This window comes from Meriones unguiculatus, chromosome 7, assembly GCF_030254825.1.
Source record: "Meriones unguiculatus strain TT.TT164.6M chromosome 7, Bangor_MerUng_6.1, whole genome shotgun sequence".
Lineage (NCBI taxonomy): Eukaryota > Metazoa > Chordata > Mammalia > Rodentia > Muridae > Meriones > Meriones unguiculatus.
In genome coordinates, this window is record NC_083355.1 from 15,873,523 (window position 1) to 15,890,209 (window position 16,687).

General features: G+C 55.8%; 1 protein-coding gene across 4 annotated transcripts; it reads left to right on the forward strand.

Annotated features, from left to right (window-relative positions):
* The first annotated feature begins 5,440 nt into the window (after positions 1-5,440).
* On the forward strand, positions 5,441-15,868 carry LOC110547058 (transmembrane ascorbate-dependent reductase CYB561). 4 transcript variants are annotated; one of them, XM_021634324.2, is made up of 7 exons: positions 5,441-5,591; positions 10,430-10,602; positions 11,633-11,843; positions 12,806-12,904; positions 13,173-13,276; positions 13,687-13,844; positions 14,002-15,868. In XM_021634324.2, the coding sequence occupies exons 3-7, from the start codon at positions 11,645-11,647 to the stop codon at positions 14,192-14,194; spliced, it is 753 nt and encodes a 250-aa protein (XP_021489999.1). In that variant the 5' UTR covers positions 5,441-5,591; positions 10,430-10,602; positions 11,633-11,644; the 3' UTR covers positions 14,195-15,868. The 4 variants fall into 4 exon arrangements, with proteins under 4 accessions (XP_021489999.1, XP_021489997.1, XP_021489998.1 ...); XM_021634322.2 differs by having other exon boundaries at positions 10,430-10,581; XM_021634323.2 differs by lacking the exon at positions 5,441-5,591 and adding an exon at positions 5,642-6,012 and having other exon boundaries at positions 10,430-10,581.
* Positions 15,869-16,687: the final 819 nt, after the last annotated feature.

A 16,687-nucleotide genomic window follows, 5' to 3' on the forward strand; every position in this document is an offset into this window, starting at 1 on the left:
AGAGTTGGGAGCTCTGAGGGCTCATGATTTAAACACTCTCCAGGTGGCTCAGTGCCTGTCACCAAGCTGTTGCTGGGACCTGCATGGTAGAAGAAAAGGACCAGCTTCTGTAGGTTGTCTTTTGGCCTCTGTGTGTGCTCTGTGTAATGTGCATGGACACAGGTACACACACACACACACACACACACACACACACACACAGACACACTTTCTCCATAAAACAAAATACAAGTAATAATTTTTAAAACATCCAAGAATCTGGGTATGACAGCATATACCTGTGATCCCAGTACTTCAGAGAATGAGACAGAAGGATCATGGGAAGCTTTAGGCTAGCCTGGTCTACATAGGGAGCTCTGGTTGCAAAACACAAAGGGTCCTCTGTCTGTCTGCCTGCCTGCCTGCCTATTTGCTGAGGTGACAGCGGGAGCCTGCACAGCCATCTTATGGCTTGCTGAGCATTGAACCCAGGGCTTCATGCATGCTATGCAAGAACAAGACCAACTGGACTACATTTGCCAGAGGCCAATTAAAGATTCAGAACAAACGGGGTGTGGTGGCACACTCCTGTAATCCCAGCATTTTGGGAGGCAGAGGCAGATGGATCTCTGTGAGTTTGAGGCCAGCCTGGTCTCTGTGAGTCCAGGACAGCTAAGGCTACACAGAGAAACCCTGTCTTGAAAAACAAAACAAAATAAAACAAAAGACAGCCTCTAAGCACCAGCCTTTTCTCTTCCAGTAGCCTTGAGCCCTGAACCTACGACCTGTCCTGGGGAAACAGTTTTTGAACCTCAGTGCTTGGGGGCTAGGCCTTGGATCATACGCACTGGCATCTCTGAGCTGTGGTACTAGAAGGGCCTGGTAGGCTCCAGTGCCAGCCCCTTGGGAAGAGCAGAAAAGACTGAGGGTCTCACAGGGTTGACGAGGCCAAATTCATCTGGATGGGCACAAGCTGAGGGTGACCCCTCTGCTTCAGCCACTGCCTGTCGCTTTCTGGGTAAGGGAGACTTGGGGTTGAGGTCAAGGTACTCTTCAATCAAAGATTCTCTCCTGATAGCAGTACTAAAGGCAGAGGGCAATGGCCAAGGCCAAAGTAAAGAGAAGTAGGACGGGAGGCGGCATGAGAGGATAGAGCATGGAGTGTTGAAACGTTGGACCCAGGACAAGAGGCTGTGACCTTGGAAAGGCAGCTGGTCAGCATGTCCACTGGAGGTGACGCCTGGCCCAGCCACCTCATTGCTACCTCATCTTCTGCTTTTCTGGATGTGGCTGCAACCCTGATCGGGAGGAGTCAGAGACAGAACTCTGGCTGGGAATGGCTGTCTGGACTCCAGCCCACAGCCCTCTGGGGTAGCCCCAGGTCATGCGTGGTCCTGCTCAGACAGGCCACCTTACCCGCTACATTGATACATTCCCTGGGGTGGAGAGCTGGGCTGAGAGCTAGGCTCTGTACTTGCAGCATCAGTATCTTGAGGAGCCAAGATGGGAACTCCCAGAGGCCCCAGGCTTTGGACAAAGTGCAAGAGTCCCTGCCCTGTGGTTCGTGGGGGTTGGTGGAGGAGGGCTGTGATCAGCTTCTCCTTCCTTCACATCTGCTGACATCCCTGGAGGGCGTGACCACCCCTGCATCAGGGTTTCCCGCCTGGCTCCAACTCACATGGCTCCTCCACAATGCCCTTACTGTTCTCACAGCAGGCCCTCAGCATTTGGTGACTGACTGACTGGGAGGGAAGGAGGGACACTAGGGCCACAAGCTCAGAGAGGGCAGTGTCAGGGCTGCTGAGACTCCAGGGCCTCCTGCCTAGCCCCATCACTAGGCACAGGAATGCCAGGGCTGGGCAACAGAGTCTGGCTAGGCCGTGCAGACCCAAGCCAATGTGGTAGACACAGCTACACTTACGGGTCTGTAAGACTGCTCAGATGCCCTGTGCAGCAGAGGTGGGGACCCGGCCCCCATACCTTCAACCTCTGCCCTCTGAGGACTTGTTTGTGTGACTGCCTCTCATCTCTGCACACTCAGCTAAGTTCTCCATCAGGAGTGGCAGAGGGCAGGGCAGGAGGCAGACAGCTGTTCACATTCCTGCCTCAGGGCCTTTGTTCCTCCTCAACTCTTCACCAGATTCCCTTCCCCAGGCTTCCCATGACCTGCAAGCCCCCTGCTGTCCCCTCAGACAGCCTTCCTTAGCACTGGCTCAGCAAGGGCCCCTCTGCTCTCTGCCAGCCTCCTACTTTATCACCTTTTCATAATGTTTGCTGTGTTGAGGCGTGACATATGATTAGGCTGATGTGTAGACATCCATGTATCGACCTGCACATAGACTATGTACATACATACATACATATGGAATTTGTAGTTTACGTTCTGATTTTTGTTCTTGACCACTTCAGTGGAGTTAGTTAAATGAAAGCAAGGTCCTTGTCTGTCTTCATTATTACTGTCTCTCAGGGTCTAGAACAATGCCTGGCACATAGCATGTGTCCAGGGAACATGCTAGAAGGAAGGAGGAAGGGAGGGGAGGGGAAGAGAACAAGAAGGAGAAGGAGGGAGGGAACAATGGAGAAACAGACACCTGAAATCGTGGCCCCCCTATGCGGTCACACTGAAGGGCAGGGGTTAGGCAGACTTCCTGGTAGGCAGTTAGAGAGAAGGGACATGGTTGGCAGTAAGGCTGGTGAACTTCCAAGGTGGCTTCTCCCTCGCCCTCCAGACAGAAGACAAAAGCCTGGCAGCTTAAAGCAAAGGCCTTGCCTTGCCGGGATGCTTCTCCTACAGAGCAGGCCACCTGCTGATGGACTGGCTCAAGTTCAAGGCCAGATCAGCACATGTTTACACAACAGTGTGGGCCAATCAGCAACACTGTCTGTCTTCTAACTGGCCAATCCTAAGTTAGGGGATGAAGACTCTTCAGAGACTTAAAAAACAGAAAACCTGGGAGAAGAGACTGGATTTTCTGGCTTCCAGAGTCCGCACGCACGCACGTACACACATACCCTCTCCGGCTTGAAGGTCTGTTTCTCTGTGTGTTTGCTGTGTGCGTGTGTTTCCTCATTCCCAATAAATGCCTTTCTTCAATGGCTGGTGCTTTCTGTTCCTGTCTGCAGTGTTTGAGATTTTTCTTGCCATCTATTTCTTTAACTGGCAGAGAATAGGAACCTGCTCAAGACATTACCGAGATGGAAACACTGTCACAGTAACTGCAGTTCTGCTGCTTGTCTAAGTCTTATGTTCTCAGAAGGGACCAGCCTTGGGATCAACCAGGGACAGAGTGACGGCTCTGTCAGATGCCCCTGGTGACTCACTGCGAGGCAGTGTGGCTGGTGTCCTGCCTGGCTGCCACTCTTGCCACCATGGAGGTTGTTCCGGTGGATGTCCTGATCCTTCCTGGTCTCTGCTTTCTGGGTCACCTCCAATGCCCATGCATCTGGAAGATAGGCATTTCTTCCAGAGTGATTCATGGTTCTATTTTTGACTTTATCACAGTAGCCATTACATACATATATAATCCCCAAGGGCCTGAGGATGCTGCTGCCTGCGCCTGAGGACAGGGTGCACGAGGCCTGCGGCCGCTGCTGGACTGAGAGCTGGCCAGGAACACTGCATGGCGCCGCCAGTTTTCAGAGCTGACAGAAGTTTGTTTGGCTCAGGCATGTGGATCCCTGTATCCTTCTTCACATTCCTCTGGACTCTAAGGACTCCCAGAAACCCGTGCCAGCTAAGCCCACGCTGGGCTTCCATGGCAAAATGAACAAAAATTCAAAACCTTAACCTTTAAAGTAAAAACAGGCTGGGCCGGGCAGTGGTGGCACACACCTATAATCCCAGCACTTGGGAGGCAGAGGCAGGAGGATCTCTGAGTTTGAGGCCAGCCTGGTCTACAGAGTGAATTCCAGGCCAGCCAGGGCTACACAGAGAAACCCTGTCTTAAAAAAACCAACACACACACAGAGGCAGGTGGAAGGAGGGAGGGAGGAGAGACCTGGTTATATCTGAGGAACGCTTAGGATATATTCATGCTAAAGTCTTAAAATAGAAATTTAACCAGGAATCCTGATTTTCCCTTCAGCTCTCTGAACCTGCTAACCGTGGGAAGAAAGAATCTCTCTGCCAAGCGGGGGTGGGCCTCAGGTCTGGCATTCTGTTCAGTGCTTTCTCTGCTTGTCCCTTAAGGCCTTTGCTCGGGGCCCCTCCCTAGCACACTGAGTCCGGGACAGTCTTATCTCTAGCCCCTCCCATTCTGCTGGACTGCTGGTCAGAAAATGTCTTCTGAAACAGTGAGCTTGGAGACTTGAAGGAATGAGTCCAGGGATGATCCGGGAGCACCCTCCCAGCGGGAGCCTCCTCCCAGCGGGAGCCTCCGAAGGTTTTGGAAGGCACTGCAGCCAGGGAGCCCAGCACTTAAACAAGATTCCATCCTGCCAAACCTGACCCTCCTTTTCCTCCCAGAAGCCCAAATATACCCACCAAACAATGAGAAATGGCTCAGCTCCATCTTTAGTATGTAAGCATGTTTGCGGTCAGCACACCGAGGAAGCAGCTGCTTACCTTAAAGTATCCCTTGGCTTCCTCCAGATGGAAAAGCTACCTTAACATAAGTTTCCTGGTTCTGCCTCAACCATGCACTAGGCCGCATGCTCCCCCTCTAAGGGGGCACCCACACACGCCCCGCACCCCCAATTCTGGCTTCCGCTGTGGGAAGCATACTGAGGAGCTCCAGGGACTGCCTTCATGGGGGAGGGCAGGTGGGAGCGAGCAGCCTTATAGGTGTGCTTTGCCTCACAGGGTAAAACACCCCACGCCTCTCCCACTCTTGGACCCCTGTCTGGCACCCAACAGGAAGAACCTTTTGTTCCCTGCTTGTAGGAAGTCTGAGTTGAGCTCTTATCTACTCCTCGAATTTCCTGAACGAGGGGCCAGGATCCGCTGCCCAAGCTCCCCGCCTTAGCCTTGGCAACAGGTCTAGTTGGAGGGACCGGATCTATCCTTAGATTGGTGTCTCTCTCCCCACCCCACCCCCGTACCCCTCCCGGTGTGTATGTGTCCTGGAGTGGGAAAAAAAATAGGGGGTTTGGGGAGGCAAAGTGTATCACAACAGTGTCTATGTGGCCGGGGGACAGAGGCGGGAAGGACGGGTTATTCCCAGCCTTCCAGTAAAGTGGAAAGTGCCATCACCGCCTACGGGGGCTGGGGGAGGTGACCCGGTTCCCGGAGCTGAGCTGGGGCCCAGGCCGGGCCTGACACCTAGCGGCCTCCTGAGCTGGGGCGTGGCGAGAGTGGAGAGCGAGGGGCTGGAGGCCGGGCGCCGCGGCGCCGAACCCGCGCCGCCCCCCTGCTCCTCCCCACGCGGGTCCCGAGCGGGTTCCGAAGCCGCCGGGACCCGGGTCGGTGCGGCCGCGGTGCGCCCCCGAGCGCCCGCCGGGACTTCCGGCGCAGGTGACCGCCGCCTCCCCGCGCGCGCTGCCGCCGCCCCGCCGCCCCGTCACCATGGCGACGCCGTCGCGCCGAGGCCCGTGGAACCGGCAGAGCGGCCGGGGCGCGGCGCGGCGCGGGGCGGCGCGGGGACGCGCGCGGAGCCTGGCGGCGGCGGGACGAGGTAGGCTGCGGGACGGCGGGGAGCAGGGTTCCGCGCGGCGGGGCGGCGGGGCGGCGGGGCGGCGGGGACCGCGGCCGGGCGAGGCCGGGCTTCGAGCCGCCCTCCCGCGCGCACCTGCCTGCGCCGACCCCGGCGCCGCCCCGCCGGGGAACCGGAAAGGCGGCCTGCGGACTGCGAGCCGCATGACTGCTGGAGTTCGGATGGGGACTGCCGGAGACCGGAGTTCAAGTCTAGGGGCCTGTCTAGAATAAAGTGGGTGGGGGCGGACCCATCTGCGTTCGCCACGATCGTTCCTAGAAAGCTGAACCCCCACTGTCCTCGCGGCTGGGTCCTGCGCTCTTCAGCCGCATCCCGCCCGGATTAGGCGTTCCCAGACTGGCAGAAAGCCTGGCATCATGCTTCGGCCTTGGAGGTGACGCAGGTGCGGAACTTCTCGGAGGGAGGGATCTGCTGCCGCCTTTGACATCTCCGTGTGGTGGCCAGGCCACCCTTTCCCGTCACTCCTCTTTCCCTACCCACCCCCTCTTCCTCCTGCATCAGAAGGGTCCTTGTGGACTCCGGCTTCCCTTTTTGGTTGTCCTTCCTCTATTCTGTCTTGGCAATCTGAGAGCGTTACAGGATTCTTTAAGAAAAGTTCCATCTCCGGACACCTGGATTCTGTCCTGTTCCTTTCTTAGCAAAACAAGACAAAGTCTTTCTGCCTTCCTTAAATACCTTGATTGCTCCTCAACCCTTGGATCTGGGCGTAAACCCCTGGAGTGCTCCAACCCCACGCCTGGTAGGAGGAGCTCCTGGAACCAGAAGTAGAATCGCCCACAGATGTCCTGTCCTGCCACTGTCCCTGGGTGGGCAGAGCTCAGGCTTCTTGAACTCACAGACGGCTGATCGCTGAGCTTACAGGCCATCACGCCAGGCCTCACTCTCCATTTTCTAATCAACTCACAGTTCATGAGAATACAGGCGGGAGTGTAAAATTTCAGAGATTAAAACTGCCGCCTGTCTGCAGGTGTGGCCGCAGCGGGCTCTGATCTGAGCGTTGTTTAGGAGGCTAGCTGCAAGTTTAGAGGCAGCCTGGGCTTTCGCGGGAGCTCGAACAACAACCGCCCCCACCCAACAGCAGCAGCAATAACTATAGGAAGACTGTTGGACAGTCTTCCTTGCTCTAGAAGTTTCTGTTCTGTAGGGGTGTGGGCTGGTGGTGGGCTGGAGGGGCCTGTGCTGTGGGCAGTTGCTGCGGAGACAGGGTTTTTGTGCAACTGATGTTTGGTTGAGTGCTCGCTAATGGGGTGGCGGGCCTGTGCAAAGCACTTGTGGGTATTTTTTCCCATCGAACTCTTCCGCAGTCCAATAATGTAGGTCTGTGTCCCTCCCTCTCACAGTTGAGGAGGCCAGCTCCTTCGAGAAGGGGCAGGGCCTTCCTGATAGTACACAGTGGTAAGCAGTGGAGCACTCTTTGAATTGACGTCTGCGTGGCCCAGGCTGCACTGTAACCCTCAGGAGCCTTAGGTGTTTTGGTGTTCATGGACCCCTATCCTCCATAAAAATAAATAATGGTATTTTCAAATTAGAGTGATATAAAGACTGCATACAGACTGGATTAAAAAAAATAAACCAGGGGCTGGAGAGATGGCTCAGTGGTTAAGAGCACTGGCTGTTCTTCCAGAGGACCAGGATTCAATTCCCAGCACTCACATGGCAGCTCACAACTGTCTGTAACTCCAGTTCCAGGGCATCTGATACCCTCACCCAGACACACACAGAGAAAAACAAAACAAAACACCAATGCACATAAAATAAGTAAATAAACAAATAACAACATTTGAATGCTTAAGGTTCACTTTTCCCTTTCTGAAATGAAATGACCTCTTCGGTTTTTAACTGTTGGCGAGTTCTGGCACAGAGCCCTTGCCCGATGCTGAGTCTAAGGTCCTCTCTCTTCCTGGAGCACCCCAGGAGCCCCATCCACCAGCGCCGCTTCTTTCTGCCTTCTGTCACATCACATATCAGAATCTTACCATCAAGGGAAGCTCTGGCCCCTGCCTCCACCGCAGTCTTTGCTAACACAATTAAAGCTGCTGCCGATAAGGGAGGGTCGTGGCAAGCCAGCTTTCCTGCCGTCCAGCTTCCCTCTCTGCCTCCCGGGCTGTACAGCGTGTGCACTGTCTGGTTCCAGTAATGAGGTTAGGCATGGTTGCCTTTTAATAAAACCCAGTGGGCCTGGAGCCGGAGCGTGATGTCCCTCACAGGTTGAGCCCTGCGGCTAGCTGTGTCCCTGTGTGATTGCATTAAGTAGGAGCCAGTCTGCAGGTGGCGTGTCCAGAGTGGGGTGTATCTCCTTGACTGTCGCGGTCCAGAGATCTGTCACCAGACCCTGCACTCAGAAGGGAAGGAGAGGAGCCATACAAGGGACCGCATGAGCCCTGGTTCCTTGCAAGACTCTAGGCTGAACCAAGTGTCATGCGTCTGAACCAGGTTTCATGGAGGCTGAGGCAGGGAGGTGTTGAGTTAGAGACCAGCCTGGGTTACACTGCGAGATCCTGTTTTGAAATAAATAAATGAATGAATGAAAAGAAAAAAGAAAGGAAAGGAGAGGGAGGGAAAAGGAGAGAACACAGATCTGTGGGAGCAGAGGAAACTTAGGGTCAGAAGGAGCCATTTCCAGTCTGAGAAGCTGCAGCCCATGGTTCTGCTCTGGAAGAGGGTTAGGGTTAGGGTAGGGCCCTTCCTGTAACGTATGCTACTGTTAATGTTTGGCTGGAACTCCTGCTGGCAGGGCCCAAGACTCTTTTGTGGGGTCCCAGCATCTCACAGTGCCAGCTACAAGAGGCAGCAGCAAGCATAGTAGCTGTTTGCTGACGGTGATTTGGGGCCTGGCCTTTGTTGTCTCTGAGCCCTAACACTCTTGCTATGCTCACAGTACTGCTGAGGGTTAACCAGAGAGGGCAGAAAGCGCCTGGTACTGAGTGTGGGTCTCCTAGCTGTCTGCCCGTCCCCATGCCCTCAAGCTCTGTCCCCCCCAGGGGGGGTGCAGGCAGTACTCAGTCCCTTGCTTCACAGGGAACGAAGGACTGGATTCTCAGTGTGGGGTGGTAAAGCCACCCTCTCACTCGTTACCTCGTGAGGAGACCTTCTCTAGGGTTTCTGCACATCTCGTGAGGAGATTGACTGGGACAGAAGAAGCAAGGCGGTGCAGGGTTAGGCGCCCTGACCCAGCAGCCCAGATCTGCCCTTTGGATTCTCTGAGGCATGACGAAGCTGTGGCAGGTCATCCGCTCCTGCTGTTCTTCCTGACGTGGAGCTAATCAGATTCTCCTGGGCTTCGGGCTCTCAAGAGATGAATCTAATAAGAGAGGAGGGACCTGCAGAGGAGGAGGCAGGGCACAAGACTGCAGGGGGACAGCGCTCTCCCTTGGATACCTGAGGAGTTTTGGAGCAGGGTGAAGTGACCCTCTTGTCTTCAAGGAGCAGGACAGGGCACTTCGGTAGAGGGCATCGTGGATGAATCTAGAGCAGAACCCAAGAGGGTAAGAAAGCCCTGGGGAGCCCTGAGGACAGAGGAGGGCTGGAACGGTTCTCGGGGACAAAGCAGGGAGCAAGATGCCAGTGCCCTGGGGCAATGAAGGCAGCAGAGAGCAGGAAGCAGGGCTTCTCCTCCAGGTGCCAGCAGCAGGTTGTGTGGCTGGTGCAGGGGAGCCGAAGCCTCCAAGTGGACCTGGCGGGACCTTGTGGGGCTGCAGAAGAACAAGCAGGATCATGTGGCGGCTGGCATTTCTCTAGCCAGCATGGGTGGTATGAGTTAGGAGGATGGCACGCCCTAGCGTTTCAGCCTCACCGAATAGGGAGGTTGGCATGATCTGTTGTGGCAGCAAAGATGGCTGAGAGGAAAGTGATCGCAGACACGGGAGCCCCTTCTCTCTGTGACCCTCGACGGACCTCCTGGGCAGGAGGTGGGCAGCCCATGGCTGTCTGGGAGGTTGCGGTGGGAGAGGAACCAGTGTTGGATGAGGCTGGAGTGTCAGTGGGGTGGGAATCTGAGGGAGGACAGAATTGGCATGAGATTTTGCAGTCACGTGTGTGGGGGCAGACACGGCTAGCAGCAAGAGTTCCAGGAATAGGGGTTTACTCTTGGCCAGGGATTTAAAAAGAATTCCCAACACAGCAGGGATGACTTGAAAGAACATGTCAAGAATTTGAGAAAGAGATGTGGGTCCCCTCGCAAGCGGAGCAGGGGCCGTGTCTGACATGGACTCTGTTGCATGCTTTTGGGTCACGTTCCCCTAGCTGGGCTGCCTTGTCTGGCCTCAGTGGAAGAGGATGCGCTTAGTCCTGATGTGACTTGATGTGCCAGGGTGGGTTGGTATGGGGGTGGGGTGGGTGGCTCCCCTTTTCTGAGGAGAAGGAGATGGGGGAAAGGGGGAAGAGGGTGGAACAAGAAGAGAGGAGGGAGGGGCTGTGATCGGGATGTAAAGTGAATAAATAAATAAATTAAAAAAAAAGAATTTGAGAAAGAGGCAATCTGGCTTCACACAAGTGGTGAAAGTTGAGAATCAGCCCCCCTCCCCCCCAATGCGTAGGGCGGCAGAGCCAGCCGGTGGGAGTTAGGGGCGCAGCTGGAGACAGACCAGTGCAGGTAATGTGAAGTTGTTGAACTGCTGACGCAGAAGTATGCTCATCTACGTGAGGTGTGTGTGCTGTGCCATTACCCTGAGACGGTTGGAAGATGGCAGGTTTTTTTCGGGGAAAAACGCGCATGTCTACCAGACCGCGTGTGAGGATTCGGATGACCTGTCTGTCCGCAGAGAGCACGTTATTAACTGCTTTGCTCTTCTCAAATGCAGGCGCTGCTGTCGGAGAATTGGGAGGCGAAGCCGGAGCTGGTCGGCCAGAGGAGCTGGCAGGCCCAGGCGGAGCACAGCACATGCTAGTGTGCTAGCTGCTGTCGGGGAAGCGGCGGCCACAGCTCCTGTTTGCTGCTGCCACGCACCTTCTGGTACTCACCGCTGCCCCAGAGGTGGTTGGCTGGGGAGGCAAGCCCTGTCTGTCTAGAGAGGGGACAGTAAGCTGGAGCTCTGAGGGCCCAGGGGTGGGAGCACTGGTGCTAGTCCATCCAGGCAGGAGCTTTGTGCTGAGTCCCGGCTGCCGCCAGCGCCAAGGCAAGGTGAACAGAGGCCAGGGCCGGCTTGTTCCCTTCCACCCTCTTTTCTCATGGGAACACCGTGGGGACAGGAGAAGATGCAGGGGGAAGGGCTGAAGGCTGGCCTGGGGTTGTCCTGAAGCGGAGGTTTGCATGCACCCAGCCTCTCAACGGTCTCCTGACAGAGGCGGAGCCTCCGCACGCAGCCAAATACCCGCTCTGTCTTCCTGCACAGATGGTTGGCAGTTCAGTGGGATGGATGAGAGCTCATGAGTTCTGCGTGTGAGGCCACATCACCGGGGCTTTCAGTTCCAGAAACCTCACCTGAGGGGAAAAGCTCCCCCCTCCCCCCACACACACTTGGTTTGGGAAGGAGCCGGAAGGGACAGACTTCGGACTCTTGGGCTAGCCTGTGCTCTGGCACAGCAGGAGTGGAGCAAAACTGCAGAGAACTAGTGGCTCCTCTCTGGGGTGCGCTGCTGGCTCTTAGGCTCAGTGGTTGGGGCTTACAAGGCGGGGAAGGAACCAGGACTTCTCCATCCACCTGGAGGAAGGAGCGGCAAGCCCCGCCCCGTCAGGCAGCTTGCACGGGTCTCTGGCGTCGGCCCTGCCCCAGGAACCTCAGGACATCAGCCAACAGGAATTTTAACCCAGGGATGCGGCCCATGCTGTCGTCAGAACTTGGGGTGTTTTCAAACTCGTGCCCTCCCTTGTACCCGGCGGGTTTGTCTCTGTGGGAGGGCCTGGCCTCCTGCTAAAGTGTCCCTGGGATTCTGGGGACTCTGCATGGCAGGGGTCTTGATGGTGGAGGCGTGAGTGTGCACAGCCCAGGCCCTGGGTGGAAGAGGCAGGTTGTGTCTTCTGCAGGTTGTGTGTGGCTGCTTCTTGAACTCGCTCTCTCTTGCAGCTGAGTCTCAGCATGGAGAGCGGCGCTCCGCCCGTCCCTGCTGCCCTGCCGTACTACGTGGCCTTCTCCCAGCTGTTGGGCCTCACCGTGGTGGCAGTGACTGGCGCGTGGCTGGGTCTGTACCGAGGTGGCATTGCCTGGGAAGGCCCCCTGCAGTTTAACGTGCACCCGCTCTGCATGGTCATAGGCATGATCTTCCTGCAAGGAGATGGTGAGTCCCGGGGGGCTGGCTTGCCACAGCCACCCCTCTGCGCCTCAGTCTGAAGCTGTGTCTGGGATCCTGTCACCCCAGACATTTCTTCCACTTAGACAAATCGATGATGCTAGACAGGGCAGATGAAGAAGTTAGGTAGCTTCCAGGGAACCTGCGGTTGGAGGGTGATGGCTGCTCGCCAACCGGCTGCATGGTTACTGCCTCTGGTGTAAGTAGGTGTGAGCTCAGGCGCCATGGCTGCTTTCTGGAGCAGGGCCAGGCAGGGTTGTGAGCTATTTTCCGGGGCAGCTGGAAGTTGGGAAAAGCAGTAGACATAGGTGCATGTTTGTTGCTGAATGTGCGCCTGCCTGAGCTGGAGTGCCTGTCGCTGGGGAGAGAGCCAGCAGGTGCTCAGCCTGAGCACAGCCAGCAGGGACCCGACCTGGGGGCGCGTTCCTGACAGCCATCTCTCAGCAGCAGGTCCTAGCAGGCATCCAGGGGCAGTGGGGATCAGGCAGGATCACATGAAGCCTTGGGAGCTGGGAATCCAGCTGCCAAGTGCAGCCATTACGCATCTAGGAAGCTCCAGGACTGTGCTCTCTGCTAACAGGCACCCTAAGTCTGGCCAGCACCTCAGTCTGACCTCATGTTGAGTCTGGAATCACTGGTTCATAGGACACCTGGGGAGCATCTCCCAGGCCTAGCAGTTGCTCGGAGTGGCCACTCGGGGCAGAGTCCTGCCTTTGCTGACTCTGACGGTGGCAGGAAGCGTGGCAGTGCCTCCTCTCCTGACCCCTAAGTGTGTATGCGGAAGGAGGACTCAGGGAACCTTGACCAAAATGAGGATGGGTGCAAGGTCCCTGTGGAGTCCTGATTTCCCCTCTGGTTTCTGTGATTGGAAGACCTTGACAAGCTCTTAGCACAAACCCCTGGTCCAGCCCAGGCCTACACACCTAAATGCTTCTCTCACTGCCCACAAGCTCTGCTGGTGTACCGAGTCTTCAGAAAAGAAGCCAAACGCACGACCAAGATCTTGCACGGGCTGCTGCATGTCTTTGCCTTCGTCATCGCCCTGGTGGGTGAGTTCCTGAGTGCAGCCTTTCCTTCTCCACCTGCTGCTTCAGGCCTCAGCAGCAGCTGCTAGACACATGCTGTCCCTGCTCCAAGCCTCTTGGCTTTGCCCCCACTCTCCCTCTCACAGGCATCCCAGGCGGGGACACTGGGTGCTGGCCATCATCCGGCTGGACCGAAGCCCAGAAGTTCTGGCTAGCGTTTCCCTGCAGGTCTCCCCTCCCCTCCCTCTCCATGTCTAGCCCTGTCCTCATATGGCCCCTGCCTCTGCTGCAGGCTTGGTGGCCGTGTTCGACTACCACAAGAAGAAGGGCTATGCGGACCTGTACAGCTTGCACAGCTGGTTCGGGCTCTTAGTCTTCATCCTTTACTTTGCGCAGGTGAGTGCCAACGTGGGGCGGGGGAGGCGAAGGGACGGGGAGTGGGGCTCAGGTGTGCCTCAGAGGGGCCCATTTCCCAGCATGCATGTCCAGAGGAGAGCGCGCAGGTTCATTTAGTTGGATGTTGTTTTCAGAGGCTGAACTGGGTATAAACTAGGATTCTAGAGGCCAGGGTACCCCAGACTCCTTTGCCCTGCCCACTGTTGAGACACATGGCTCAGCTTCCTGAATCCACAGGGTGAGAGCTGTGTTGGAGGGCCAAGGCCTCAAGGCGAAAGGTGTCAGGAATTGGGGACCAGGCCTCTAAGTGTTTCATGCTCCGCTTCTGGCACTTGAGGGCAGGCAGGTGTGCTTTGGTGCCCTCATGTAAGTTGGGTCCCCATCAGCTGGTGTCCTCTCTTTCTCGTTAGTGGCTCGTGGGTTTCAGCTTCTTCCTGTTCCCTGGGGCTTCGTTCTCTCTGCGGAGGCGCTACCGCCCTCAGCACATTTTCTTCGGTGCCACCATCTTCCTCCTTTCTGTGGGCACAGCCCTCCTGGGCCTGAAGGAGGCGCTGCTGTTTAAACTTGGGTAAGTGTCCCGGAGAGGCAGGGCCCCTCCACTCTGAGCTGGCTTTTTTCCCTGGGAGTGGGGAAGGGCGGACACCGGGCAACCTGAGGCATCTTTGAGGCCTGGGACAAGCTTGTCCTAACTGCGACCCTTGGTGCTTTCTCCCTTCACCCTGCAGGGGCAAGTACAGCACGTTTGAACCCGAAGGCGTCTTGGCCAACGTGCTGGGCCTGCTGCTAGCCTGTTTCGGGGTGGTTGTGCTCTACATCTTGTCCCAAGCTGACTGGAAGCGGCCGTCCCAGGCTGAAGAGCAGGCCCTCTCCATGGACTTCAAGACGCTGACAGAGGGGGACAGCCCCAGCCCACAGTGATGGCCTCCCTCGTCCTGGACAGGGGGCTGCATGTGGGTGCTCCTCTCAGTCCTGTGGGTTCCCAGATGCCTTTTTGCTCATCCCTGCGGAGGCTGAGTCTTCAGGTCCAGGAGTAAGGGGCAGTGGTGTTAGTTTAGTGGGTTCCAGGGTTTGGGGTTGTCCTCGGCTTTCCCTTCCTCTCTGCAGCTTTTGATGCATCCTGTGAGCCACGTGTGGGCCCTGCCTGTACCCCCGTTGTCCATTCTCATGCAGAAAGCTTGGTTAGGGGATCTGGGGTCCAGCCTGGTCCTATTGCCCCACATGGCAGATGGCTGGGCTGGGCCTGAGCACTGGCATGGGAAAGCCAAGACTGTTGCTCTGTGGGTTTAGCCCGGGAACCCCAGCAGCTTGGGAAGTGCACGTCCTTGGCAGTAGAGCAAGTGATGCTAGGCGTAAAGTATGCTGGTGTTCAGAGTAAGGTTCCCCAGAAGGCTTGAGTCCGGCCCCCAAAGGAGCCCTGCCTGCTGGGTGGCTTGGCCACAGTCTTGGCCCTTTCTCTTCTTTTTTAATCCCTGAGCCTTAAGTAGGCTTTTTGGTAAGGGGACCAGTGTTCAAAAGGCAGGTAAATACCTGCCCTGGTGGGGGAGGGCAGGCTGCTGGTGGTGAGGGACCTCCTGGCTTCCAGCTACCCTGGCAGAGTTCCCCCCAGCAGGGGCTAAGCTCTTCTTTCTAGTGCGGGCCAGTCCGGGCAGGCTCTGGGAGTGGGAGGCTACACACCTCCTGAGTTTTTGGAAGAGGCTGCTGTTTGTCTTGTTCTCCAGGGGGAAGCTGGGGTACCCTGGCTGGGCTGAAGCAGCCCTGGAGTACGCTGTCCTTCCACACCGGGTCCATCGTCACTGGACAGTAGGAATGAGGTGGAAGAGAGGGGGTGGATTGGTGTCCCGCAGTGCCTGCACACAGCTTCGACCCCCTGTTTACTGTCTGTTGTGGTGTTAGCTGAGTCACTGTTTGGCTTGAATCTAGAAAGAATGTGATTAGAGCACTGATCTTGTGCTTCTCTGGCTTGGCAAGCGCTCTCTCCTTGTTTCCCCCACTCTCTTGGATTTTGAGGAGCCTCGCAGTTTGTGACCTCCAAGGTTAACTTCATGAGGAAATCAACAGTTCCCGAACCTGACAATTCTTTTAAGTCAACAGGCTGGCTTTCTCCGTCAGGTTTCTAATAACTGTGCTGTGGGTTTTGCTTCTGGCGATGTGTCCATCCCCAGCTGTGGGGCAGCTTCCTCCCTGATGCTACCTGTCACCCTGGCCTCCTCTCCCAGGTCTCCATTTGCAGGGATGATGGGGTTTGCCTTCAGTTTCGATTGCATACGCTGAAAGGATTAAGGATCGTATAAAATCTGTCGTCGGTTGGCATGCTTGTGTGGTCAGATGTTTACATGTGGCAGGCTCTTCCTTAGACAAACTACCGAGGACCATGGTGCGTCTCCTTTGCCAGACTACACAGAGTTAGAACTTAGGTCTGCAATGAGAGCCTGTAAACTACTCTTTCTGCCAAAGTGTATGAATCATGACTAAGGACCAGAGAAGGCCCCCAAGCAGATGTCTGTGGTTTCTTCTGTTTGCCTGTGGCCTGTCTCCTGTGACGTACAGCGTGTTGTCAGTGCAGCAGATAAATCAATAAATGTCTACAGCAGACCACTCGCCTTCTGGTTTCATTTGCCGAGAAAAAAAAGGAGTCAAAGCTTTAAGTTGTCAGACACAAAGTTAGTTCTACTAAGGATGAGAGGAATTGTCCCCAGGATGGGTACGGCAGATAAAGTGACTGGCAGCTTCTCAGCACAGGACTGACATGTCTCTGCGGTGGTCAGGTTTGGCCCCAGTGGAGGGATCCTTCCTTCCTTCCTCCCTCCCTTTCTCCCTTCCTCCCTTCCTCCCTCCCTTTCTCCCTTCCTCCCTCCCTTCCTTCCTCGATCTCTTCCTCCCTCCCTCTCTCCCTCTCTCCCTCCCTCCCTCTCTCCTTCCCTCTCTTCCTCCCTCCCTTTCTTCCTTCCTGTGCCTGGATAGCTGGACATGCCTGAGTACAGCATCTATCCGACTCTTTCAACAGATCTTTCTGATCCTTAAGAGGAGTGATACTTTTAAGAATGAGCTGAGATTTGTGTTAGGTTGATTTATATGACTTAGGCAGGAGCTGTGCTTATGGAAAAGTTGGGTGGATCTCATTGTGCTTGCCAATGCATGGGGAGCCTTGACATTTAAAATAAGGCATGGAAGTACATGCCTGAGATCATAGCACATGGCAGGCAGGCAGGTAAGCAGGCAGGAGGCCAGCTTGGACTACAAGGGCAGATTCTATCTTAAAATAACGAGACTGTGGGGGGGGGGGAGGGTAGAGCACTTGCCTAGCATGGGCAAGGCTCTGGGTTCTATTCCAGCACCAGCACCACAACAAAAATACCCTCAATGATAGAAACAAAACTGAAAATACCTCAGTGGAGAACTCTTTTTCTTTTT